The sequence below is a fragment of the Bombus vancouverensis genome, chromosome 7 (genome assembly GCF_051014615.1).
Source record: "Bombus vancouverensis nearcticus chromosome 7, iyBomVanc1_principal, whole genome shotgun sequence".
NCBI classification, from domain to species: Eukaryota; Metazoa; Arthropoda; class Insecta; order Hymenoptera; family Apidae; genus Bombus; species Bombus vancouverensis.
In genome coordinates, this window is record NC_134917.1 from 16279947 (window position 1) to 16306776 (window position 26830).

Consider the following 26830-nt stretch of genomic DNA (forward strand, 5'->3'; position numbering starts at 1 on the left):
CGTATTTTATAATTGTAACCTTACCGCGATGTTTTTCTGTTTCAGACAACAATTCATCTTCAGACACTCTAGACCTCAGCTCGCACAATCACTATCCTCTGAACGGTAATTCTGTCCCTAGTACGTCCGGCCCGCAGGAAGTCGTAATGAAGGAGAAAAGCAAGAAGGCAGCGCGAATCCGCCGCGACAGGGAGAATCAAGAGTTTCTGGAGCTCGCAAAGCTATTGCCTGTACCAGCCGCCCTCACGGGCCAAATGGATAAGGCTAGTGTCATTCGATTGACGACTAGTTACTTGAAGATGCGAGCGTTGTTCCCAAACGGTACTACTCTAAAATATCATCCCATAAAACATAACATTTCCAACTAGAAGAGATGACTATGCAAGCAGAATTTCGAACTGTTAACCCATTCAGGACCGAGCAATATTTCTTCGCGTCTCTTAAAATCTTAGAATTTAGGCGAAGAAGATAGCAACGAGAAAGATATTAAGCGACTCTTTGGAATTCCTTCTCTCAGCTGCAACGTTGAAGAGAAAAATCTCGCGATATTGACTGATCGAAAAGAATCGCAAAAAAAAAAATCGGCCTTCAACGAGTTAATAAGTAGGAATCGAGAAAATTCGGCAATCCCGTTCGAGGATGTTTAACGGGGTTCGCTTCGAAAATAGTCGGAGAAACAAATCGATTGGTAATTTGTCCGAGTGAGTGGTTACGCGGGTTTGATGCTACGCGCCGAGTAATAAACTTCACTTAGCGGTAAACGGATTGGAACGATATTCTTTGTTAATTCAGCCACCGGACACTTACGCGCAAAGGGCAAATAGTATCGGATGAGATGGATGTGATTGCGCACTTAATGCATTGTTAGTCCCCGCTGCTTTGTAAGCAAAGCATGGGGGCTGTTATAGTGTTACAATGGCTTCCCCCGTCTCACCCCCTGCCCTCGCGTTCTTACGACATCGATGAATTGAATTTCAAGTGGCTGCATCCCTCTAGAATACGGTCGCGTCTTTATTCTTCGAAAAAATGAAAGGAAAGGGAGAAGGAAGAGAGAAAAAAGAGACACGTCGCCCACTCTGTGACACTTCTAGGGTGTTCCTTTTTTCATTCGCGTGGAAAATTAGCCTGTGAACAGGTAAACGGGCGTGAAATACTTTCAAAAGGATAAATAAACTCGTTCTGTTTCGATCGTTCGTATCAAGAAATCGCCGCACTGTGCGCGTGTTACGTCTAATCGTTACTGCGAAATTATTTAATCGTCAGCCAGTGAATTTTATCGATAATCGCTTACCTAAAAATTATTTCATCGAATAATCCGAACGAGATTGTCGACCAATGAGATAAATATCTGTGATATCAGGTCGCAGTACCGTGCCGCCGAGGTGGCAACGATCAAGCCATTTTCCGTGAAATTCCACGCGGCTGCAGAAACCGCCCCTGCAGCTGCGATTGTGGCAGCGCGCGCGTGAATGTAATTAATGCGCAGACACGAAATACTTGGCTATAGGCTTGCTTACACGTCGTGTATGAAACGTCGCTAGAAACATGTATATCGGGATGACGAGACCGACGCGTCTGTACGATGTGTGCCGCGTCCTTACGGAGAAAACCTCTTTTCTTAGTTGTTAGATGGCAACGATTAAGTTTTAAAACAATAACGAGCGAAAGAACCGAGCGTGAATTTCCCTTTATTCCCAAGCAATAGAAAAGCAAAAGGTATACTTTCAGCGACATTTAAATGTCGCCGTCGTTTAGGAAAATTAATTCAGCCGAAAGTTTGACGGCGGTGAAATGATTTTTCAGGGCTCGGAGAAGAATGGGGCGCTTCCCAGCCAGGCAACATATCCCTGCAAATCGCCCTCAAGGAGGTGACTAGTTATATTTTGCAAGTAAGCACTCATCGTTCTCTGTGTCGCGCCTTATAAATCGATCTAACGGTCTTGCATACGTTGTCAGACGTATAAACGTCAACGTTTAGCCTTTGGTAGTACCACAGACAGATGCTTCATTTTCTTGATTTTTATAATTTCATCTCCTATCGAATTGAACGAGATAAGGGCGCGACCAGGAGTTGAAAGCTGTTCTGTTCGATACGAAAGAGATCAGGCCGTAACGAGGCGTTGAAATCTAAATTCTAAAGACCAGAATATTCTTCTCCTTATTTTCTCGTCTCTGCGATCGTTGGATTACGTTTGAAAGGAGATTTCTTTATTTTAGGCCTTGGATGGTTTCGTGTTTGTGTTGGCGCCTGATGGAAAAATTATGTACATAAGCGAAACCGCTAGCGTGCATTTGGGAATGGCACAGGTCAGATATATACGTTTTATCTCCTTCTTATATCTATTTCGAATTATTCAATGCAAGTATTCTAAGCTTCTGCTAGGAAGATGAGAATTTCACGCAGAATCACCTGACGTGAAGTGTTAATGAGTTCAGGTGGAATTAACGGGTAACAGTATCTTTGAGTACATCTACCAGAACGATCACGCTGAAATGTTATCGGTCCTAAACCTACCACAGAGCCCGGCGGATCTCGCTGGTTTCACTTTTCCGCCTGCAAACTCCAGAGGCGAAATCGAACTAGAACGCGTCTTTATCCTCAGAATGAAGTGCAATTTGGCGAAGAGATGTGCGGGACTAGTCACGGAGGGATACAAGGTAACGTAATCAAAATTATGTAAAAATTCTTCGATTCGCGTCTTTCCGACGTTCAGAAAATTGCCCGTCTTTCACAAATTTTGTAAACCTAAAATAATTAAACGAGAATTTTCCAAATTTTCGCTTACACCGCTATAACCTTCAGGCCACCACTCTGTATTTTCGTATGCATATACCATTCATTTTGATACTCTGGTCATTTTGGTTGACTTTTAGCGTTACGAATAACGATAATATAATTACAACGATACACGTATTTTAAGAAGATGGATTTTGCGTTAGAACTACGAGAAATTTCCTGAAATAATTCGAGAGTTAACGATTATCTTGCGAGACGAAAGTACGCGATTATCGGTTTATTGGGTTTCGTAAATCGCGCAATATTCGCAGCAAACAAACCACGAGACAAGGCGACGAGGAGAAGGCGTTCAACGATTAGCATAACGCCTAGGCTGCTTGCACAGGAAATCATAAAACGAATAAAAATTCAAATGCTAAATAAGAGATAAGAAGTGGCGAGCTAAGTAGGGACGGTATTGTCCTGGTCACGCGCCAGTCGAAAAGAAAACGGCCACCAGGTAGAAGGCAGCTTAAACTGCATCCGTTCCTTTCGTGCAATAAAAACACCGGCTACGTGAACGTGTTTCATATATCCGGAATAATCGAAATTTACGAAGATCAATCTCCGTGGCCGTGGTTCCTTTGTGGAACAATTTTATTTCAGTCGATTCCATTTCGTTCTCGATTCGTTTCGATTTCAGCTTTCCAGATAATTTTTCTATATTTCGAACGTGTCTTTCCATCCGTTTGCTTTCGGTAGCGTGTTTTCTCTGATAGAAAAATCAGAAAATTGTTGACGTATTTACAAAATTTCTTTTATTTTATCAAGAATTAATTACGCGAATTAATAACTTCGAAGTGTCGTTTATAACGCTGTAAAATCGGTAGAATATAAATCTAAATCGTCTACTAAATAATATCTTACGAGATTAAATATACGATATACGTGTTTCGTTTAGACATCACAGTTTCCATTAACACAGCTAGTCTTTTCATCAGTCAACAAGAATCTTCTTTACGTGATTCGTGAATTAAGAAATTTAAGAAACACGACGACAACGAGTTTCTGAAACGACAATGTAATTTTACTGGATTTGAAAATTATGAATATTCTGTTAATGCAAATTAAAGATCGATTTCATTCTATGCTAAATAAAATCATTACAGGTCCATTAATTTTATGATTAAATCACGCTCTATCAAAGATAATCGATCGTCCTAATAATTTTACACGTATAATTATTTACCGTATTCTTTCGAATATTCTCGAATCTCGCTCAAGCTACCAATTATATTAAAGCGAATATCTGAAATCCACTTTTCGAGGCTGGGATCGATGTTCCGAACACGGCGCGCATCGTTATTCATGGATTACCCAAATTACTTTCATCGATCCGATTAAATCAGTCTCCCTGGTGCGGTCCAGATTTCGTCGACAATTGCTCGCCACGATTTACGATCATTAATACCACAAACGATTTACCGAAAATCAGGATATCCACCCCAATACTTTCACGGATGATCCACGTTGGTTTTACCAAATGTTCCACATATGTTCGGGCAATAACCATCGTTTCATTTATCCTTTGTAAAGGGTAAGCACAGAGAAAGGGACCTGCAACACTTTGCACTTGCCATGGCGAAGGAGACTGCCCTCGAAGAGGAAAATGTTTGGCAAATAGTCGTTCAAGCCTGTAGCGCTATGATGACCGTGGCTCTCGACGAAATCGCACACAGAAAAGACCCCAATAGGCGTTGAGCAAAGTCATGAATGCAACCCCTGTAAGCTGTTAAAGGCGAGTTCGCCGAAGGGGTTTACATGGGACGAAGGTGGCTTTTTGTATGGCACTTAGACACACAAAGACCAAACCTATTGTTGGCCGGATTTTGCGTAGGCGCGAGTAGGCGCTTCGTCTGATTTTCAGTGAATTAGATCGACGATTGCGCAAACGAGTCGAAGGGTCGCGATCTTCGGCGATCACGAACCTTGCACTTTTTTTTTTATAATGTTTAACTGGTTTTAAGAAATTTCTATATAGGTAAATTGTGGTAGAGAAGCGAAAAGAAAGAATATGTCACTCTGAAATAGTTGGAAAAAGAACAACTTGTTAGATTCGTAAATACAAGTTTCTCGAAGATATGATAAGTGAGAAATTTATGAAATTTCATAAACGATCGTTTCTAATGTATTCGATAGGGTTCAGAAATATACATCGTATAACTTAATTTTTAATTAACCAAAGTTGGAATTTTAAACGAAAGAAAAATCACTTTGGCAGCGAGGAATCATCTATTGCGTAATCGTTTTCGTGAAACGCGAATTAGAATTTCATTGATTCTAAATTTTATCGAGTTAAACTTAATGGAATCGTTCGGGAGCCACGACGAGAAGATTGCGGAGATGATGTTAGGAATATTATTTTTTACATCGTCCGTGGAATTTATGGAATTCCATTTTGGGTAAATGGAAGCAAATCATTTGTTCATCGAGTATCAAACTGTTATGTCACTGTATAAAGAAATTAAAGAGTTTGTCTTCTGAGACTCGATTTAGCTCAATTTATTACTGGATGATACTGTACCTATTAAAAAATCGATTCTTCAGCGCGTCACTCGAGCTCGTTTCCACAGACGGAATCGAGCGAGTCCGCACCCCGTTGCGAATTATGTATTTCGTTTCTTGCCGGTTTCACCCTCGTGTTCCCGTACTCGCACGCTCGGGCCCGCGCCGATGCATCGCGAAATTGCATATGAGAGAAGCGAGAATGCAACGCGGGCATACGGAACAAGCCTATTTGCTTTACAAATCCGCCATCTACTCGAGACACAGGCGACGTTGAACGAGGCTTTTTTTCCGTTTCATCGGCCATTTAATTAAGCAGGAATTGTTAATTTACCCCCGGAAGCGGCGTTGTTCCACGCGAAAATCCGCACTTCAACCCCCCCGATGAACTCGCTCGAGTGTCGCACTTACGTCCTGTCGGAACCGCTGTATAACATTAAGAATAATCACGTGCACATGTGTAAATAACTATAAGTCCTCCATGTCGAGTATATCGCCCTTAATTGCGATCTTTCGTTTGAATATTCTCCCTTTCCTACCTTTAAACTGTGGCCCTGCAGTTGATCGAAAGTTAATTACGAAATTCCTCCGCGAGAAGTTAATTAGACCCGGCCTAAGCAAGTTGGGCCAATTTTTAATTTCTCTGAAAAACTTTCCAACCTTTCGTTTTAAAAACTAATTGTATAATTGAAGCGATATAAGCGTCGGTAGGTGTCGCAAAATTTTTGCACATTTTCATGCAAATCCAGTAAATTTGAATCTCAGGAAAGACTAGAATCGAAATAAAAGAAGGAGATAGTAGGTGTTAACCAAAAAGTGTTCGCGAACGATATTTCTCTACATAAATGAATTTATTACTTGTTACAGGTGATTCATTGTTCCGGCTACCTAAGGTGTATCGTAGAAGGACCGGTAGGCTCGGAATACGAAGACGGTGCAGGTCGACACTGTATTCGAAAAGTCGGTCTACTAGCGGTGGGTCATTCTCTACCGGGACGTTGTCTAACAGAAGTGAAACTATATCAGAACATGTTCATGTTTCGTGCGTCGTTGGACTTGAAGTTGATCTTCGTGGACGCGAAGTAAGGAAGAAAATCAATCGTGTCAGACATTATTTCGGTGAATCACTTTTATTTGTCTGGTGGCTCGATCGAATTCGACCAGCGGGAGAAGAAAAAAAAAGGGGGGGGGGGAGAAACTCGACGAAACAACGAGCCAGATTATTTCTGTCGCAGTAATTACGGTACGGTGTTAAGTTGCGTCGTCGATATTTCGACGCCGGGGGAGAGAAGGGTCCTGCTCGGCGGCCATTAAAATCAGTTTCGTGTTACCACGGTCTCGCTAGATATTTTTTCCCTTCCTTCCACTTTTTTTTATTCTTCCTATTTTTTCTTTTTTTTTTTTTTTTTATTCGCGTCAAATAAATATCCCGCGCAGACAAGGCTATATCATACACGTATACGCGTTTCAGTCGCGTGTACACGTTGGGAAATGAACACGTGACGGAGTATAAATACGGGGTAGGGCGATGGAACGCGGGATGAAATTTTATATCGCGCCCGGAAAATCGATCTCCATGGATGACGACGGTTATGTAAACCTCGAATTCGACTGGACTTTGGCAAATCCCGGCAAAAATAAATATATTCCTCTCTGAAATATTTGTAGCCAAAGGAAGACAGTATAGCGGATATTGTAAGGTGTTTTCATCTTTCCTCTTGCTGTTGCAGTGTATCGCAACTGACTGGCTATGATCCACCGGATCTGATCGAGAAGACGCTGTATCATTACGTGCATGGTTGCGACATGATGCAACTGAGGCACGCTCATGGAACCTGTAAGTATCTCAAACAATTTCTATCTTTTCATTCTCTAATTTCATCTTCAAAGGCAGTAACCTATACTCGAATTGCGAGTAAACGCTGCGATTTTCAGACTATTTCTACACGTTTGATATTCTTACTTGAAACGTAACTTGTCTTAAAACTTGCACGATATTAATATCTATATCGGATGTTTATACGAAACACGAACAAATATTCCAGATCCTATAGAATTACTGTTGAAAACGTTATAGACAAAGATGTTAAAAACTGATACGATAGATATACCGTAACAACTGTAACTATGAACGAGGCGAATAGTAAATAGGTGTCGATCGAAATAGGCCTTATTTCTCCTGACGCGTGTGTATTCGAAAGCGGTGTCAGAGGCGTCGGCGTGGTATCAGAGTGCTCGAAGAGGCTCTCGCAAGGCCAAAAGCAGCTGACGCTGCTTAACTCGGCGACGCCCTCGCTGACGAAATATCCTTTGATCTTTCTTAGCTCCCATCCTCCGCGAGTCGACTTTTCAGACGAAGCATCGCGGTATAACAGCATTTCCCTTTTTCCTCCTCCTCTTTCTTTGTCCCGTCTTGTGTGGCGCGCCAACACCTTAAAGTCTAAGTATATGCATACGTATTACATACACGGTGTACATTATTGATTGAACAATGCTGCTATGGCGCTATGAGCAGAGTAGAAAAGAGAGGCTGGCCCGATGTGTATACGTGTCTAGATGTCTACGTGTGTGTATATGTGTGCGCGCGCGCGTCTGTGTGTATTTGTGTGTGCGTGAACGTCAGCGCGAGGGTGAACGAGAAGGAAGAGAGGGGATAGAGGGGGCAAAGGGTGGTAGAAGAGGGCAAGAGAGGAGGAGGCTGTTACTGCTATCACTGTTTGAACAGACTCGCAGTTTCACGAGCGCAACTCGAAGGGAGCCTGACATAATGCCACTAATGTCTGCGCCTGCGGATTGTACGATCGACGTTACGCTCGAAAATTTCCTTTCATCGATTCACGAAACAGCCTTTCCTAAAATATTCGACTATAAAAATGATTTCCGTCCGTTGAGTGGTCGATCGACCAAGAAACATAATTGTAGATAGCAGAGTGATTGTCGAGATAACGATAAATCCAACGTGTTTTATTCTCCTTCTTTCTGTTCACAGTACTGTACAAGGGCCAAGTGATAACCAAGTACTACAGGTTTCTGACGAAATCAGGAGGATGGGTCTGGATGCAGTCGTACGTCACGATAGTGCACAATTCCCGAAGCTCCCGACCTCATTGTATCGTGTCGGTCAACTACGTGTTGACGAAACCAGAGAACACGGACCTGTTGTTGAATTGCGAGCAAAAGTCCTACTGCTCCAACTCGAGCAATCCTCCCAACACCCCTCTGTCGACACAGACCACCAGCGGAAGCATCAACGAGCTGGACAATCACAGCCCCCGTTCACCGGCATATCGAACCAGATCAAAGGAATCGCCTGATAACGATTACGCAAACGGTGCCACTTATCCTAGACCCGAGTACGTTGACCTGACGAATCACAATCATTATCTGTCGCCGTCTTATCAGCCGCAAAACGTGAACAGCAGCTCTCACGAAGACAATCTAAAATACAACTCCGACTGGTTTTACCAATATGGAGGTAAGGATGCTCTGAAGCAAAACTTTTAAATAGATATAAAGCTTTACGATCTAACATCGTTGTTATTGTCGTTATCATTATGTTTACGGACTGTAGTTTGTTAGAATATGAGAAGCATTTATCTCGAGAGAACAGAAAGTAAACTATGCCTATAGGTGTATCTGACGATGAAGCTGAAGTACAGGAAAAGTTGATTTCTTCGCAATGAAAATTAACCTTTGTAACAAACCTGCTTAAACAATTTTGTTGGCCATAAAGAGCGCGAGCTCTCCTGCTTAAAAAGGAGACGGGATCTAATAGAAAGCCGAGGTATCCGCAATTCGAATTGCGTTGCAATTTCGGGGCTATTTACGATGTCGTTAAGCATCTTACGAGTAAAAAGTAAATCGACCATTAACGTCGACGTTCGAGCGTCACAAGGTTTAAACGGTTTAAGATCAGAGAAACCGAAGTCGATACTAGGACCGAGTAGTACGAGATCCACATTTCAAGTTAAAATTTGACGAAATCCGAAGAGAAAACTAAATCTATAAAATATTACCACAAAAGTTACGTAAAAAGTCTAGTTGAAATGAACCGATGAAATTAAGCTGTTTACATAACGAAAAAGCTTATCTATGTAGCGAAAAAAGAGGGAAGTATGTGTACACAAGATCACTAACCGAATCACTATACCAAGAGATGCTTGATAAATTGCAATGGCCAATTAGAAATAGGTAAATGCACGGCGAAAAGGAAAAGAATCTTCGACCGATCTAGCGTGCGCTGCATATAAATTCAAGTCACTGACTGCAGCAAAAATACCGAACACTGGATCTCTACAAAAAACAAATGAACAATGACTTACGAACAGCTATCAACATATGACCCATGCGAAAATCGCTTGTAGTCGAGTTTCCATCGAATCTATGGATATTATAATTGTGCAAGTCAAACTCTGAGTTGGCAATACCTTCGCATAACCAAGTTTCAACAAGTACAGTTATCATATATGGCTCTGACGAAGAAGGAATAGTCAACCTCAACGTGTTAAGTTTAGATCTTAAACCTCTACTTGAAATGCTGGAAATTTCCGACTTTATTTAAGTTTGCCATCGGCAATAATGTTCAAGATCATTCTCTCGTGAATCTCAGGCGGATAAAATGCTTTCTAACTTCTAACTGAAGATTTCACGAAAACCGTTCAGGAGCTGAACGTTGCTGGGATCCAGCGAGAGAAAGAGAGAGAGAGAGAGAGAGAATTTGAATCGACAGGCGATTTGCAATCTAAAAATTGATCATCGTGCTACCGGTGACCAGTCCTGGCAACTATAACGAGACGCACTGCCACAAGAAACCCAAGTCACTGAATCAACACTTTTGTAATACATCCCTTACAAATGATCATAGTATCCAAGCGTATCCAAGATGCAGTAATATAACAGATATAATATAATATAATATAATACAATAAGTAGAAGTAAGTAGAGAAACATAAAAACTAAAAAAATATCGCAGACGACACGTAAAACGGTCGACTGACACTATACCGGCTCGAATCGAAAGACAGTACAAAAATACGACTGACACTCTCGGCGAATGATCGAAAACTTGTTATATATATAATTAAAATATAGTAGATCTCCGTTTGTATGAACTCGATTTATTTGAAAGGAATTTTAATCAGTGGCTGGTTAAACGAACTATGTATTCTATTACATCAATTCCAATTACATGTCTGCAATTATAAACTATTTGTCCCCCGACAAATTCATATAAACGAAATTCTATTACGAGGTATTGAATCTCAAATGAAAAGTGAAAAATTTTTCTTTCAGATATGCATCAAGACCCACTGGCTTCGGTATCGCAGCAACAAGAAGCGCAACATCCTCACCCTATGCATCACGCAAACTCCCCGTCGAACCTGCAGCAACACAGTCCCCAAACCGCTCAACAGAAACACCAGCACTCCCCTCATCTACTAGATCATTCGACGCCTCCATCAAACCTGCCACAACCGCAGCCACAACCACAGACACAAGCTCAACAGCAGCAAGCACCACCGCAGCAGCAGCAACAACACAGTCCCCAAAGTAGCCAACAGAACAGACCTTACTCCACCTCGTCGAGTTCCTGTTGCAGCACAGACGCCATGGATACTCATTTACCGAATGCTCTGAGCGTATACTCCGTACCGCACAGTTATCATCCTTACTATCATCACTATATGCCTGACTCGGCGCCATCTAATTTAAACGAAGTCGGTGGCGTGATCATGCACCCTAATTGCAGTCTCAACAACGAGACTCACAATGCAACCGCGAGTACCAGTGCTTCCAGCAACGTTCAACATTACGAATCTTCCTACCAACCCCATTTGAGTCACTATAATACTAACAATAATCCCGCGAAGCATTCCTATCATCATCAAGAGGCAACGCCAGCCAGTTACACCAGTGTGATCGTAGACTCGCAGCAATATAGTCCAAGCTCAGTGCAAGACCTGATTCACTATCAGCATCATTACGAAGCACATCATCAGTTCGTTCACTGACACGAACTAGACGCGGCTTGCGCATAGCACGTCGATACCAACTGTAACAACGAGTCGTGCTATTGTGATACGTTCTCTGGTGGGACAAACAACGATTTCCTGCAAGAACGCTCGAATATCGATAATTCGAGGATAATGGTGAACGATGAATGCGAACAGATTGTACAATGGAAGGCTAAGATTTGGTGCGTTCGACCATCGGAAATATGGAAGATTATTTCGGGCGGAGGATACAGTGAAAAATCGTGAAAAACTCCAAGTGAAATCAGCATGTCGAGTGAATCACGAGGAAAAATATATTAGAAATATTGGGAATATTAAAAATGTCGCTGAATATACTGCCGAATTTGCGTAAGACTCTAACGAGAATAGCTGTACAGTTGATATATTTAAGAAGATGATAATCGTTTAAGGATTTGCGATCCCGGAGGTTTACTATATCGTATTGTAGCATATTGAGTGACGATCTGTTGTGAAATTCGCTGGTCATTAGGTCTGTTATACTTTATTCACATATCACTTAAGCTTCTTGTTTGAAGAATATGCACCTTGTGGCAATTACGTTGAATAATTGCTTCGAGATTAATATAAGTTAAGCTTCGGATATTCTATAGCGGGTGTTTACGTTCGTGTGGCATTTTGTAAGAATTGTAAGAACACCTCTTAACATATTCATCTCTTTCTCTTTCACCACTTAAGCGTTTATTTAGACGTAAACCAATCTAATCGTTTGATCGCTAATGACGTTCGTCAACATTAGCTAAGATAACGATTTCGATCGTGTATTTAACGAAGATTTCGATTCAAATGCTAATGAGATTTTTAATCGAACGGATTTATCGTAGAAAAAGCAGACGGATTTGAATCGACGATTCGAGAGAATGTTGGAATCAGCCAAATTCGAGATAACATTAACGGTCGAAAAAATTCAATCTAAGATGAAATTAAAATAACGGAAAAAGAAAAGAATTTCTGCGAATTACACGCTGGACGTGAACAGCTAAAATTCTTCTCAAACTCGAGATGCCTGAGGTGGGAAATAACGCGATCGTGTCTATGATGGACGAGTGATTTTATACGATTTAATTGCACGAAATGTTCTGTAAAAGTACTAACCCTAGCATTTATTCGCCAATAAGAAATTACAAGCGTGTAACTGTACATAAGGTGAAATGTGAGGAGATCGGAGGAGATCCGAACGAATAGCGCGAGATACATACTTCATTTGTAGACATGTACATTACATAGTCGTTCATAGCTGGTCGAAACTCTTATATATAAATACAGTAGATATCTCTTAGGTAGACCCGAAGACTGACCGGTGTTTGTACCAACCGACCAAAGAAACACACCCTCCTTCGTATTAGAAGAGAAAACAAAGGTACAAATATCACCGTTGTTATATCTTAAACCGCATTTATTTAAATATCGCGCGCATCTCCAAAACCCAATACTTAATAAATATGACCATAGAGTATTCTGGCGATCCCAGTTACGTCTTAATCATCGAAGTATTTTATTATCGAACTACCATACTATAGTAACCTTAGGAGTTGCTCGAGGCCGCCACGTTAGCACCACGAGACTAAATCACATGTATAATACACGTGTACACATTGCCAATTGCGAGCTACTATTATTTATAATCGATGTAAATTAAAGAATCGAAGGTACTGTTTGGTAGTTGGGGTGATGATCACCGTGTTGTACGATACGTTACTATTGTAACCGTTGTAAATATTGTAAAAGTGATAGCGCGCGCGCTGCATACCTATTGCGAGAAAAATATAATCGATATTTTCCTCTGACGATCTATCTTATTGCTGTTCTTTTTCTCTTATTTTCTTTTCGTACATAGATCCTCCTCTTTCAATCGATATATTTGTATTTAAATCTGCGTTTAAATCTATTTCAACGAATAAAAACTTCAAATTTTGTTCTCTCTCGTCACGATTGGAATTATTGTATCTCGAAGGTAACGAACAATTGAAATAAATCAATAAACGAATCGAGGTATTCTTGAAGCGAATTATTCGATGTTAGTAAGATGATAGAAGTGTTCCTGTTTTTCTTTTTTTTCAATTAATTAAAAACACTTTATCGAATGCATTGAATAAATTCATTACACGAAACTATTGGAATAAATCGTCGTTTTTTCGGATTATTTGATATTTTATGGATGACGAAGTTTCCCCTTTACCGTGGGAATTTCCCATGATGCTCAATCCTGTTCCCTAAGGTACCCGTGAAAGACAGATAACATAATGGACATGGTGACATGTTTCTCCTTTTCACTGAATTTCCAAAAATTAAGCCAAAACACGTGGACACCCCATGGATGTCCCATGAAATATCTTAAACAAACGATTTGCATTTATCTTGGACTCAAGATTATAATTCTTCTTCTTCCATTTATAATTCAGGGATAAAAGATATTTCCCGACGTTTAGAAAAAGGGGATTATGTATCCCAATGGTAATTTTCAAAATGCAAAAAGATAAAACTATAAGATTACTAAAAAGAAAAACAAATAAAGACGGTATTAAGAGAGATTAAGAATTGTAAAAACTGCGACGATAAAAATGTGAAACCATAAAAGAAAGTCTTTAAAAAGACGTACGAAGAACGTTGCGAGAATTTGTTCACCAAAGTCAAATATTTTATAATTTTATACAATTTTTTATGAAATCCTACAATTTATACCATCGAGGAAAACTCGGCAATCTGAAGAGATCGTTGATTATCCCACGACAAAGGCGAAGGATCGGCTGGCAGCATCCGTTCCCGGATCCCCCCGAATGAAATAGAAGAAAACAACGATCCTGTTTTTCTCCGGCGTTCGCCCGATTGTCACTACACCGGCACGAACAATAAATTAATTGTGCCGTGTACGATTCTTGGGTTAGCTTTCGGTGGTCGCGTGCTTGTCTGCATGGGGTCGCTCATGAAGGGAGGCACGTGCCTCTTTATAATCGCCGTCAGTCTCGGCTCCGCTATTAGAGTCTAAAAAGACAGGTTTCACGGGAGGAGTCAGTAATTTTTCTATTCGAGAACAGAATCACACTGTGTTCGTGCGATTCGAAAGTCGACTTGGCACTGTGAGAACCGGAGAAATTAAGAAATCTCTTTTGAAGCGTATTCGAAACTTCAATTCTGTAAGGACCGTGGATATAAAAAATTTCAAGCAAAATATCGAGAAATTTATCCTCGCCCGAAGGAAGCATCAACAAATTAAACAATTAATCAACTAAAAATATTACGTTTCTAATAAAATTACAATTAACTTGGAAGAATCCAATGACGAAACCTCACACTGTCGATTTACGCCACTTTCGACAACTCTAAATCTACACATATTGGAACAGCTGCTGATACTTGATATAAATTGAATACTTTTCTCCGTTCTTAAATACCAATTACTTTGTTACGAATCTACGTATCGATCGAAACGTAACATCCATTGCATGTCACGTGGATCGTAGATCCAAAAAGAACAACAGGATTAACCAAAGTAAAACTTGTTAGTCTTTTCCAATGATTGTAACGAGTAGGTATCGCGATACTTAGAAACATCGATGTATCTCGTAACCAAGTGATTGCTTCCCAGATATCAATCAACAACCTGCACGTCATCGTACGTTACACGAAATCCACCCTTCCATGAAAATGATCGTATCGGGTGTTCGAGCAGGTCAGGTGAGCGATCGGTGGCATTTACACGATTCTGGTTCGACATGCGTGGACAGGTCCATGAATATACATCAGCCGTGAGATTGGTGTAACAAGGACACAATGATTAAGGGTGTTCGCGTTTACAAGGGCCGCTATTATCGAACGTGTGCGATTGGAACGACGATCGCACCGAAGGAGGGCGAGCCGCGTGCGCCTCGTTAAATTCTTCGGCCAGCGAATCTGACGCAGTCACGATCCTGTGAAATTGCGCGATCACCCGTCGCGGACGCGACCCATTCCCGACAGCGACGTCCCGACGCTGACCGCGATTAAGCCGACGACCAGAGGAAGGAAGGTCGAAGGCGCCTTAATTTGACGAGAATCGAGAGACGTGTGATCGACATCGGCTACATGATCGTGAAAATCGGACTTTCTTATTCGACGTGTCGGGAACGTTTGAAACGTAACAATGAATAAAATGATGGTAATTTAAGTAGATCGATCAAATCTTTGCAGGATTATCTCGAACGAAGGGAGCGGTTTTTTTGTAGCTAATCGTTCTTGCAACGATAGAAAGATTAATGGATCTACTTGAGATAATTTATAGGATTGTTTAAATAGGTGACATGCGATGAGAAGAATATTCGTTTTGTTTTTCTTTTCTTTTTTTTTTTTTTTTTTTATGTAGTACAAAGTCAAAATATCTGACAAGATGGTGGGATAAGAAAATTACGTATTTAATTGGACAGAGAATAAAAATCTAGGTTCGTGCGAAACAGATGGAAACTGAAGATTCAATGATCGATTATACAGACATTGAAGACAGATTTCGAACGGATTACGTTTTCAACGACACGTGCAATGAGTCTTGTTATGTTTCGCTGGAAAACGAAAGAAAATATTGCACGTGGCGATCGAATGCACGAAGAATAACATATGTCTCGTGACATGGTTTACGAGCGACACGACGAAACTGACTATAATCCAGTCCGATTAGGAGCATAAACGCGGATCCACGGGGTGCGGTTAAACTAAACACTCGACAAGTTGCGTGTTCCGATGAAAGCACTTATATAGGTATATCCAAATACAGAGGGCGTGATATTCCCTTATTATTAAGGGGGAGAGCTTTAGCAGCATACTCCGCTATAATCTTTATTTCAATCTCCGCCCTAAACAAAGACCATAAAGTTATAGTTCAATTCAAGAAATTATTTCGAAAATAAATTCTACATCGATTTAACTCTGCGAAAAGCTGCATACTACGTTATTATAGATCCTTCTAGAAACGAAACTGTAATCTAAATTTCGTTATAGCGGCCATTATGGAATCCGACAGATTCTCGACGATACCTTAGGACAAACTCGCGCAGAGTGAAATATTTCCCAAAGTATGGTAGCTGATCTCTGTGGTAGTATGCCGCCGGTTAAGGATAGTTTCCATGCACGCATAGTCGACGGGAGATGCGTGTAACGCATACAAGGAAAAACGGACCGTGAGCGCGCCTTGTAAATCTGGCATGTAGCTAAGACCAGATGGCGCTTTCGCGGATACTCGTATACATATAGAAACACGCAGTATACGCGCGAAACACACGCACACATAGATAGATAGCAGAGCGTACGTACACGGGGGCGGTTGGGCCTGTGCGCAATCAAGGCGAAGGGGTGCTTTAGCAGAATCGCCCCACGGTTACCAAGGCAACGGCACGTAACGCCGCCCACAACCCTCAGGCTGTCTTGTCCGATGTGTTTGCTCGATGATTTTATACCAATTACGGCCTATCCCCATGCTATTGCCTACTCCCCGTAGCATCGTCTGTATCCCAACCTACATCCTCATCGCCACCCACATCGACGTTGTTGCGTATATCGGTCGGAAGGTGTTCCACTTCCGCTCTAAAAAGAGATACGCAAGTAACTACTTGATGCAATCACTTACATACATGGAGTCGTAGATGTTCGCGGTTAACATGCACCTGCGACCGTCTCGCGACGCATCCTGTAGAATTCATAGAATTTCTGCTTAGATGGTAAACATCCTGGAACCTTCGATAATTTATTTTTGGTTCTTCTAAACTTTTGTTTTTCGCTCTTAAAAACATTTGTTTCGTTCTAAATGACGTTGAGATGTCAACAATATGAGTCACTGTTGTTAAGTGTCAAACCTGACTACTTTGGTGCCCCCTGGTTGTCGATACAGATTTTATTAATCGATTCTTTTCGCGATTCGAGTGGGAGTTAAGTATGTATCGGTAGGCCTCGAGGGATCGGAATACCGGAGTGGTGTTCAATTTCTGAGGTGATACCGGATCGCAAGGGAATAATTACCGGGACACACACGTTGCACGAGAGTTAAGTGGACATTAATGGAAATGCACGGTAAGAGGATTACGTGTGATTGGATGATAAATATAATGTATAATTTATTGATGAAATTCGATCCTAAATTGGAAGATATGTAATGCCTTTTGTATAAAATCGAATTTAATGGAGTCACGTGCGATATTTTTCCATGATTTTGTAAACGTACAATCGAAAATATTAATTCGCTAAGGGAAAGCACTTAATAGTTTTTTATGTATTTATTAAAATGAATAATATCAGATTTGGATTACTTTCGATTAAAAATTACAGATGTAAAATGGCAATGAATAGACAAAATAAGGAACGCAACAGTGTTTATTATGATTATTACACGTTACGAACATAATACACGCTATTTTATGTAAAGGATCTTTGGAATTCAATCACTAATAACTACGTACTAGAAACGAAAAATAAACGACTGAAAGAAGAAAAAGACGAAAGCGAAATAGTGGAGAAATGTAAACAATTCTAGTAATAATTTAAATTGAATTATGCGATACATTGCGATAGATTATATTTACATCTATTCTGATTTTTAATTCTTATCATCGTGAGCAAATTCCCTGAGTGACTAATGCGTATAGCGTAATCTATCGGTAATCGAATGTACTATTTCGAGATAGCTGAATTTTTAGCGAGACGTTATCATTTATAGATAAAAAAATTTATAGATAACTCTATACGTTTACACATCGTTCGTATTATTTCCCATTAACTATTCCATACTTCATAAAAAATACGTTTCTACTTCTAATTTGATCATTTTATAACAAAAGAGATATTATATATAGTTAAATATATATACACATAAATGAATTTTATGGCAGATGGTAATTAAATTCAAATGTAACAGAACAACACCTCTGTCAACATTCGTAGACATTCGTACTTAACATTCGATACAAGAGTATAATTAATTAATAACATCAAATTAATCCATCTTTTGTATTTTCCAAAGTCACGCACTCGATGAATTGTTTATACTTATGGTTTTATGTCAAAATTTTGACCGTGCCTCGAGATAAGTGCCAGATTGATCCCTCTTCATTCTGTAATCATCGTCAATGTTTTCGGAACCGCTATACATCGAAAATCCTCGACGCGATAGCAATTCTCCTGGCACAATTGTAGGATTCGTGTAACAATAGTCCGCTATCATGTTCTGTCTGTTCGGATGATTGAACCTGAACAATTTTTGTCAATTTAATAACATAAATATTGCTGGGTGCGAAAAAAATATAATATAAAAGTAATTATAATTTTATTCGAGAGATATTTCAAATGTAGTATAGAAGCAAGTATACTTTAGAAAGTCGGGAAAATAATTATAAAAAAAGAAATCTGGTCGCGTGCAAGGCGTTTTAATTCCCGTATCCATTTCACATTCTTTTACCAAGATAAGCTAAACAATCGTGTCGCGCGCAGCAAAGATACGATATCAATGCCGTACTGAGTCACGAATTAATATTTCTTTTCGCTCGCACGTCTCCGTAAAACCGCGATTCGCCAATCATATTTGAACGTTTAGAATCTTACGTAAATCTTACATGATTTATTCGGATTCCTAGTTCGTCGAGAACGTGGCCCGTCCCAAAAAAACGAAACGTTGGCTATGTCACTAAATATCCATCGAGTTCAATCAGAAAACCCGTTCAATTAAAATACATTTAGTTTATATTATTCAACGAGCAAAGCCTGCTGTACATTTAGTTTAGTTCTTTTTTCTTTTTTCCATTTAAGCAAAGCTCGACAGCGTTTAAATACAAAAAATTAAAAGCAGAAATCGGGAATGGATTTTGCACACACCAGCGAAGAGAAAGAAAGTGCTACCTTTCGCAGGAAAGTACTCACCCATCTTTCGATAATCGATTCACTTTGACAAACAGTACGAACACTAAAACGAAGAGCAGCAACAGAGCACCACCAACAATACCGGCTGCTATAGCAAAATACAGCAACAAGTCATCGGTTCCCTGGAAAATCGAACATCTAACTTTAGATCTGTACTGATAAGAAATTTCGTCATTTCGACAGCGGTATCTACTTTGAAAAATTCCCAAGTATCGCTTTTAGTAGTTTATCTAGTAATATGATCGTTTGCTTTAAAGGGAAAATTTCTTAAAGCAGTAGCCAACCGAATGAACGATCGACCGAACGTATAACGAATTCCTCTTTACGTGAAAGACTCTCGCGGTTCGAAATGTGCCAATAGAGCGAGGGCGTAACAAAGATGGACATAGTGAGAATGCAAGAATGTGAAAGAATCTTTGTCACGCACGGTTGCTTTGCACTTCCTCGAGGCGTTATTTCGCAACCTGCGTTTAACGCGTCAGATGTCAAGACGCCATAAAACTTGATAAACATATTGGATGCAAACAGGAAGTTTATGAATCGCGGATACGTTCCGCCATATGAAACGTTCGAGGCGGCATGAATGAAGTGATGCATATGCTGTCACCGAATGGTATTATTCTACGCTGAATACAGTAGAATTGTAAATGTTCGCAGTGAATCACTTTCATCGCATAATTCCAGTGATTCTTCTTGCGCCAGTTCAACCTTGAAGATACATAGTTGCATCTCTAATAGGGAACCGCTCGAGTGGTTGTAATTAGTATTACAAAACAAGCTTTATTACAAGTCCGTGATTAGCCTTGTTTCATGTGAAATTTCACGGAGCGTTAATGCATAGGTGATAAGGAACAATGATTGTTTAATTTAATTAGCTATCTATGAACACAAAGTCATATTAAACAGTATTTTATCGTTCCATCGAAACGATACCTAATCACGGAACAATTACTCGGAATGAGTCGGTAAATGAGCAGTCTTCTAATCATTGTAATCGTAAGACGAGCGGTAACCTTGATATATATGTATACTTGTATTAAAATGAAACTATGTCGCACGGTTTGTACATATTAGCTGAGACACGATTTTTGGGCAGAGCCCGTGACATTCTGACCTTAGGATTGTTATAGAAATAATCCATAGGAAAAGTAGAATTACGTGTACTTACCATGGTAAATATATTATAAACGGAGTAAAAGTGACACGGGATCTGTCTGGAGACAATACTGGACTGGCGCACACACAATCAAGATATACGATATCAACGCGTTATCGTGATCGATGCGATATCTGCGAAAATCTGGTGGTATTGTAAAATTCTCTTTCGGCGAAATCCTTTGCTGTTCGTACAAGATTTTTAAAAATATTATGTACAAGAGGGTACAACACAGTAGAGAAGGCAAAACTCAATGTCACCGATTATTTTTTCGCGAAACACAGCTAACGAGCCATAATTGTTCACGAAAAGCATGTTCAAAACGAAGAATGAATTTCTCGTGGTAAAAATCGGACGGCGTCATGGTGAAAACATGGAAGAGATAGCAGGATAATAACACAGTTGAAACTTTCAATTACAAGATGGATTGCTTCACTAAGCCACGGACTTCTCTTAACGCCGACGCAAAACTCTATCGTTGCTCGATAGAGAAAAGGTATGTAGCTAGGTAAATAAACACTAATATATGATCGCGAACGAATACGAGAGTGAAGTAAAGTGTGTAACAGAGCCAGCAAAGCAATGCTGAATGCTGATAAACCCCTCCAGCCTACGGAAGGTGTACGTGTACACACGTGTGCGCGCGGCTGACTTTGCAAGGGCATCCGTGTCTTCCGCGTCTTCCTCTCAAGTCCCTACGTATTACAGCACGCACGTATTTACGTGGGTATCGTTCAATTTTTACATCGCAATCAAACGTCGATCTACCTCTGGAGACACGTAACACAAAAGACCGGCATACGTGAACAATGATCGTTTACTGAATACACCTGTCTGTGGAAACAACTATGTAAACATTATGGACGCAACTAACCCTTTCTAACACATTTGCAACCGACAACTTCACCGATCTCGCGATAAAATGCTACAAGTTTTTAAAGATAAACATAAGAATTTGAAGTTCCCTTTTAAACATTATACATTATATTATTCATTACTATTAATTGAAATAATTACAGGAAATTTCCTTTTTTCAGAATCATTGCTAATTGATTTTCTTAAGCTTGCAGTAACCATAAGAAGAAATAGTAATACGTCAGCGGTCGTTAATGTGTTATTATATATAAGATTTTCCTGTTTTGGTATTTTATGTTTCATCTTCAACATTTAACAATAACTATGAAAATTATTTTCCTGTTGATTTCTAAATTAGGTTAAATTGTTTGAACAGTCCTTTGTTATGATACAAAAAGATCATGTTTTTAAAAATAATTTTTATTTTCATTCTTTTTAATCAGGTAATCAAGATATTTTCATATGTACACTGATTGTTATTTTTTAAAAATGTTTACAAATATTTATTTGTAATGAATGCAATTAAAGAATATATGACTTATTAAAAAAATATATGTCCATATTATTAATATAAAAATGAGATTACGCGTCCATTTATATGTACATACATACAGTTAGTCAACTATTTTACAATATCTATACAATATCAATTAATGTTTCATTATCCAGAGACTTAGATTCATGCACAGATGATACCATTAACCATTGCAGCATATGAGGAAGCATCATACTCATACTTAAGTATAGATAATATGGAATGGGTTGCGTAGAACCAATAGGACAAAACCATAAGCCTCTTCTCGTACCATCTCTTATATGATGACTTAAAAAACTTGCCAATATTATCCATGAATAGTAGCCGAGCTTTGGATAATTAAATACACTTGCGTAGAAGCTTAGCATGATCCATATCGTTATAGGTAGAGTGGTGCAATGAAAGAATGGTCGTTTTTCTAAATGTGTAGCATCCTGTAAAAAGAAATAACAAAATTTAAATCTCAAATGTCATTGTCACAAATTACAAAAGGTTATGATGTTGCTTACACTTAACTTCCAACTGCATGCTGCGATAAAATGATCTACATCAATAAAAGACGACAAACAGAAGCTCCAGAAAATACTCGAAAAATTTTGGGCAAGAGACTTCTTTGACAAATTTAAGATAACTGCCCAAGTAAGCCCACCGACAATTGCGTGAGTGACATTGTCAAAAATCGCGCGTGTTGCAGCAGTCTTTCCATGTTTTAAACCTTGATCACCAATGAACGAACAGATACCTATAGCACCAGTCAGCACTACCCGTGAAAAAGTTTCTCTTTTTCCAAGAAACATTACAACAAGACTCTTAAAAATGATGTTAAATTCCTTTTTATTAAATCCTTTGTTTGAAAAGTGACGCGAAAATTACGGTGTAAATATTATCTCGCCATTTTGAATGCAATCAATGCTTCGATATAGTATATACACGATACACGTATAAGTACAATATCTCTCATTATACTATATTTCGACTAAATTTCTAGTTAACGAATCTAACATATTTCAAAATAAAGTTTATATTAATCAAACGGTTGCACTGATTTCGTTTATAATTCTTTATTATATATTGTCTGATACTTTATTTTATGATTACTTAAATTTTATCTTGAGGTAACAATTTTTTAAATGATATCGGATATGGGTCCATGCGAGATACTTCTTTGACTGGGGTGACATCGATCGAAATAAACTACACTAACATTCGAACTTTACTATCGAAAGTACGCTAATTTCGTAAATTGTGTTCTAGTGAAACAAAGTAAAAGAATACGATCATTTTCACTGACATTACACGCTACATTCACTTATCACAATGGTAAATGATCATTTTTTTCTGAATTAAAAATTGTTTCGAATATATGTTGTTTTGAAAATCGTGTACATATATCATATGGCATTTGTTCTGAACGAGTGTCATAACGGTTTAATTCATCGAGGTGTCGCGTGGTTTGTTAAGCACGTGTTGCCGGAATTTCCTTAAACTATTTAATAAATAATAGTTGCAGGGTATCGTAAAGTAGTTGTATAAAGATAAGTCGGTAATAAAAATGTCGAATTTCAAGGTAATACTGATTCTACACAACTTCTTTAATAGTGATGGCGGCTCGATGTTTTTGTAGTGCTGTTGATTCAAATTGTTTGATTATCGCGTGTATACTTGAATTTACGAATATGATATCAATTTTAATACTCATTGTTTTTGAAATATTTATTTCAGCCACCTGATTCTAAAAGAGAGGAATTCAGAAAATATCTGGAAAGAGCAGGCGTTATGGATGCTCTTACAAAGGTGCTTGTGTCTTTATACGAAGAACCAGAAAAACCTGATGATGCTTTAGAGTATCCTTTTAATATATGAGTGGTTGAATAGGTTTATGTCATGAAAAAACCAGTAGTTACCTGTATGTTTGATGTGCAATATATTTCCTAAATTGTATTGTAGATACATTCGTCAAAATTTAGGAGGTATCACGGAAGTTGACATTGAAGTACAAACATTAAAGAAAGAACTGGAAGAAGCTAAAGCCAAGATCACAGAGTTAAAGGCAAAATTGGTGAAATACGAAGCAGACGAAGGAGCAGAATAATTTAACTACAAAGTTTTAGACAATAATAGAATACTAGTCCGTGCTGGACACTGACTTTCACAGAAAGTCAGACTGACTATGTGCCTTAAAATAGATATAGAAAATCACTTTCTAAGACAATTTAAAACATAAGATAAATTAAGTTTGACTCTTGCAAATTCCATTAGTCATAAGTCTATTTCTTAATCATGTTCATAAAAGTATATAGTGATACTTTTTATATTTCTTTTTTAACTAAATTAAACGTGGTTACATAGAACGTAGTTCATAATCAAAGTATACAAGCAGGATGATAAATTAGAAAGTAATGTTCAAATTAAATTTTGATTTATGTGATATTTCAAATAATAAACATAATGTATTATTTTGTTTTTTTATAAAAGTTGTATATTTTGTTGCAAAAGTATTAAAATATAAATTTAATTAAGTTTAATATAATAAATATGGTAATAGATCTTTCTGTAAGTACACAAAACAACATTATTAAGTTAGAATTCAGATGTATTTGTGACAATATACATAAATATTGGTGTATCTAGCTTATAACCTAAATGTGTAGTATTTGAGTCCTTTATTCCATTGACAGTTTCCAACAGTACTTTTTATTCCCAGGCTCTTTCCATTTGACAATGTAAGTAACCTTAAAAAAAAGAAAAGAAAAAAAGGAGAATTAAGAATATTATATATTATTAAAAAGTATACAATATATATATATATATATAATATATAAAATATACATATATAATAAATAATAACACATGTGATTTCGTTCGATATTTATTTCATTTGTATAATTACCCTTGGAGTTTTAGGCATTTGTCGCGTGCAAATTGAATTTATTAAAAAAAGACAGCCTTCATGTTGGTTTAGCAGCTTGCCTGCGTTTTACTTCCCAATTATAAATACGTGCCATATTAACTTCTGTTGTAGTAAATTGATCTCTTACAAAATCCAAATCATGTTCAACATAACCTAGATTTCTCTTTGCTGCTTCAATATTTTTTGTTAACATCTCTTGAGCATCATCTAAAGTATATTCTAACATAACATTAGCTCCTAACCACAAGCACACTTTATCAGTAGGAGGAATAACAGCCTTTGCATAAACTTGTTCCGATAATAAAAATTGTGTCTCTAATTCTTTGCTCTTGTTCTTCTCTTGCTGCAATTTTTTAATCATTTCTAATGATCGCTCTAGATCTGGAATCTGAGCTTTCAGACGTCTTCTTTTATTGAATAAATTATATTCCATAAATTTATATTTCCCATGGTTCTCGTCCAACATCTGCAGTACTTTGTCTGCTGATTCATTTTCAGGTCTTGCCATAAAAGCGTCGACATCGTCCTACGTTTAAAATATTTTACGTGAAATAAAAATACGTGTATTTTTCGATTTCAAACATCGTGTCTTTTTTGTGACCATATACGGTTAGCGTACCGAGAAAGTGTGTATATCCCATGTATTTTTATAGATTAAGCAAATGAGCAAAGATTCATTTAACAAATAGAGAGATTAAAAAATGTTTATTGCTGTTTTTTTTAATGAAAATTTCATAGAATTTACTTTATAGAATTTCATAAAAATGATTAATAGCCATGAGGATTACTTCTTTGTAAAAATATTCTTCGTAATACAATATAATATAAATACACGGAATTTACATATCGGTATCAATTTCATAACAATATAGTATGTAAATCTTTTGTTAGAATAATATACTTACTACAAATTCGGCCTCCGGTATTCCTGCGTACGACTTTTTCTCTTTATCCAGCCCAACGTCCGCTTTATTTTCACCGTCTTCCATCTTGAATTACCATATAAATTTTCATGACATACGACAGGTTTACATGAAGATTCCTAATATAATACGAACCTCCATTTTAGTTACAAATTTAACGAATAAATAATCATAGAGTATTTTATATATTATATTCAGTATAAAAGTTTATTAACAAATAGAAGTTAAATATAGTCTTCTGTAAAATATACATATACATATATACAAGTATGCGTTACACACATCTAAATCGAAGCTGGAGGCAAAGAGATGGTGCCCTCTTCTGGTAAGTTGAGATATAAGATACTATCTATGTATTACTTATTCTATGTTGGTAGTAATTACAAATTCCATGTATGTACACACAAAATTGGAGTAAAGAATTTTCCGATAAAAAAGCTAAGTAACACGCGAAGCATTGATAAGTAGCATAGGCACTCGCAAAACAAAATTTTCAAAGAACAACAAAATGCATAAGATAAAATAAATGTATATATAAATAGGGTCGTTAATATTAGTCTGTCATGATAAAAATATACGTTATCGAATTACGATAAGTTTTCGAACATTATATTGTAAATAAGTATCGCGTATAATTGAAACAGCGGGAAACAAGCGAATGAGTACTAGAAATATAGGTGTTACTTTCGATCACGTGTTACAGAAGTATTGAATCGCAATTAATTTCCGATAAAGATAACAATTATCTTTAGGAAGCATTGGAAGCCACATGGAATTGGTTATATCGAACTTTGTTCCGTAGACGTTTGCATGTTTTATATTAATTACGAATATTACTTTAATCGTAAAAATTTCCTTCTTTTGTATGTAAGCTACGTGTAAATTGGCAACAGTCTGAAGTAACTTTACTTAGATATTCAATAATATACACATATCAGGGGTCAGCATAACATGGACAAAATATATTCTAAGAACTTTTTATTCTATATTTTATTATCAGTACGTTCTGATCGTTAAATATCTTTTTCCTAATAAATGGCGAGTCAAACACCAGTGAATATGTAAAAAAAAAAGAACTACAAACCACGATGAACGCTCATTTTTTGCTTCCTTTTTAAAAATATGAAACTTAAAGTAGGAAATATAACAATTACGTGTACAATAATTTTTTTATTTCCACTCCATGCATATGTAAAGAGATTTTCTCAAGAAAACTTAAAGATGTTTTTATTGCTACATGGAAGATTGTCTTCTCATTTCTCGTA

The 26830-nt window shown here is 37.9% G+C and overlaps 5 protein-coding genes and 1 long non-coding RNA gene across 7 annotated transcripts in view; 3 read left to right on the forward strand and 3 right to left on the reverse strand.

The window, feature by feature from the left end:
• The window catches only part of sim (bHLH transcription factor single-minded), a 31456-nt gene extending 18157 nt beyond the window's left edge, over positions 1 to 13299 (forward strand). The window contains exons 2-9 of the mRNA XM_033350726.2: positions 46 to 321; positions 1804 to 1889; positions 2218 to 2307; positions 2437 to 2658; positions 6149 to 6363; positions 7012 to 7118; positions 8271 to 8756; positions 10574 to 13299. Of these exons, the coding sequence (XP_033206617.1) occupies positions 46 to 321; positions 1804 to 1889; positions 2218 to 2307; positions 2437 to 2658; positions 6149 to 6363; positions 7012 to 7118; positions 8271 to 8756; positions 10574 to 11292 (2201 nt within the window). The 3' untranslated portion in view covers positions 11293 to 13299. The remainder of the gene's footprint in view (positions 1 to 45; positions 322 to 1803; positions 1890 to 2217; positions 2308 to 2436; positions 2659 to 6148; positions 6364 to 7011; positions 7119 to 8270; positions 8757 to 10573) is intronic.
• A 3843-nt stretch (positions 13300 to 17142) lies between these two features.
• On the forward strand, positions 17143 to 17749 carry LOC143302901 (uncharacterized). Its single transcript, XR_013058764.1, has 2 exons — positions 17143 to 17346; positions 17602 to 17749. It is a non-coding gene; the product is annotated as an uncharacterized LOC143302901 (long non-coding RNA).
• LOC117157181 (uncharacterized) lies at positions 17629 to 21482 on the reverse strand. The gene is made up of 3 exons (XM_033334996.2): positions 20354 to 21482; positions 19186 to 19307; positions 17629 to 18518 (listed from the first exon to the last, which is right to left on the reverse strand). Exons 1-3 carry the CDS (start codon positions 20354 to 20356, stop codon positions 18332 to 18334), a joined length of 312 nt encoding a protein of 103 aa, XP_033190887.1. The 5' UTR covers positions 20357 to 21482; the 3' UTR covers positions 17629 to 18331.
• Positions 21483 to 21600: 118 nt separating this feature from the next.
• Positions 21601 to 22652, reverse strand: LOC117157142 (transmembrane protein 267). The gene is made up of 2 exons (XM_033334923.2): positions 22241 to 22652; positions 21601 to 22165 (listed from the first exon to the last, which is right to left on the reverse strand). The coding sequence occupies exons 1-2, from the start codon at positions 22526 to 22528 to the stop codon at positions 21833 to 21835; spliced, it is 621 nt and encodes a 206-aa protein (XP_033190814.1). The 5' UTR covers positions 22529 to 22652; the 3' UTR covers positions 21601 to 21832.
• A 248-nt stretch (positions 22653 to 22900) lies between these two features.
• On the forward strand, positions 22901 to 24375 carry LOC117157188 (c-Myc-binding protein). Of its 2 annotated transcripts, none has more exons than XM_033335019.2 (3): positions 22901 to 23051; positions 23454 to 23575; positions 23679 to 24375. In XM_033335019.2, exons 1-3 carry the CDS (start codon positions 23049 to 23051, stop codon positions 23821 to 23823), a joined length of 270 nt encoding a protein of 89 aa, XP_033190910.1. In that variant the 5' UTR covers positions 22901 to 23048; the 3' UTR covers positions 23824 to 24375. The 2 variants fall into 2 exon arrangements, with proteins under 2 accessions (XP_033190910.1, XP_033190901.1); XM_033335010.2 differs by lacking the exon at positions 22901 to 23051 and adding an exon at positions 23127 to 23298.
• On the reverse strand, positions 24304 to 25704 carry mgr (prefoldin subunit mgr). Its single transcript, XM_033334983.2, has 3 exons — positions 25548 to 25704; positions 24622 to 25168; positions 24304 to 24463 (listed from the first exon to the last, which is right to left on the reverse strand). The coding sequence occupies exons 1-2, from the start codon at positions 25629 to 25631 to the stop codon at positions 24680 to 24682; spliced, it is 573 nt and encodes a 190-aa protein (XP_033190874.1). The 5' UTR covers positions 25632 to 25704; the 3' UTR covers positions 24304 to 24463; positions 24622 to 24679.
• Between the last annotated feature and the right edge of the window lie 1126 nt (positions 25705 to 26830).

Bases quoted from the DNA above. Each gene is read 5' to 3' on its own strand.
- LOC117157181 (XM_033334996.2), bottom strand. The intron at 18,519-19,185 runs GTGAGTACTTTC...AAAATTGTTCAG, and splicing joins AATCGATTATCGAAAGATGG to GTTCAATCATCCGAACAGAC.
- LOC117157142 (XM_033334923.2), bottom strand. From the start codon at position 22,528: ATGTTTCTTGGAAAAAGAGAAACTTTTTCACGGGTAGTGCTGACTGGT. The intron at 22,166-22,240 runs GTAAGCAACATC...TTCTTTTTACAG, and splicing joins CATGCAGTTGGAAGTTAAGT to GATGCTACACATTTAGAAAA.
- LOC117157188 (XM_033335010.2), top strand. The intron at 23,576-23,678 runs GTATCCTTTTAA...ATTGTATTGTAG, and splicing joins AAACCTGATGATGCTTTAGA to ATACATTCGTCAAAATTTAG.
- mgr (XM_033334983.2), bottom strand. From the start codon at position 25,631: ATGGAAGACGGTGAAAATAAAGCGGACGTTGGGCTGGATAAAGAGAAA. The intron at 25,169-25,547 runs GTAAGTATATTA...TTTTAAACGTAG, and splicing joins TACCGGAGGCCGAATTTGTA to GACGATGTCGACGCTTTTAT.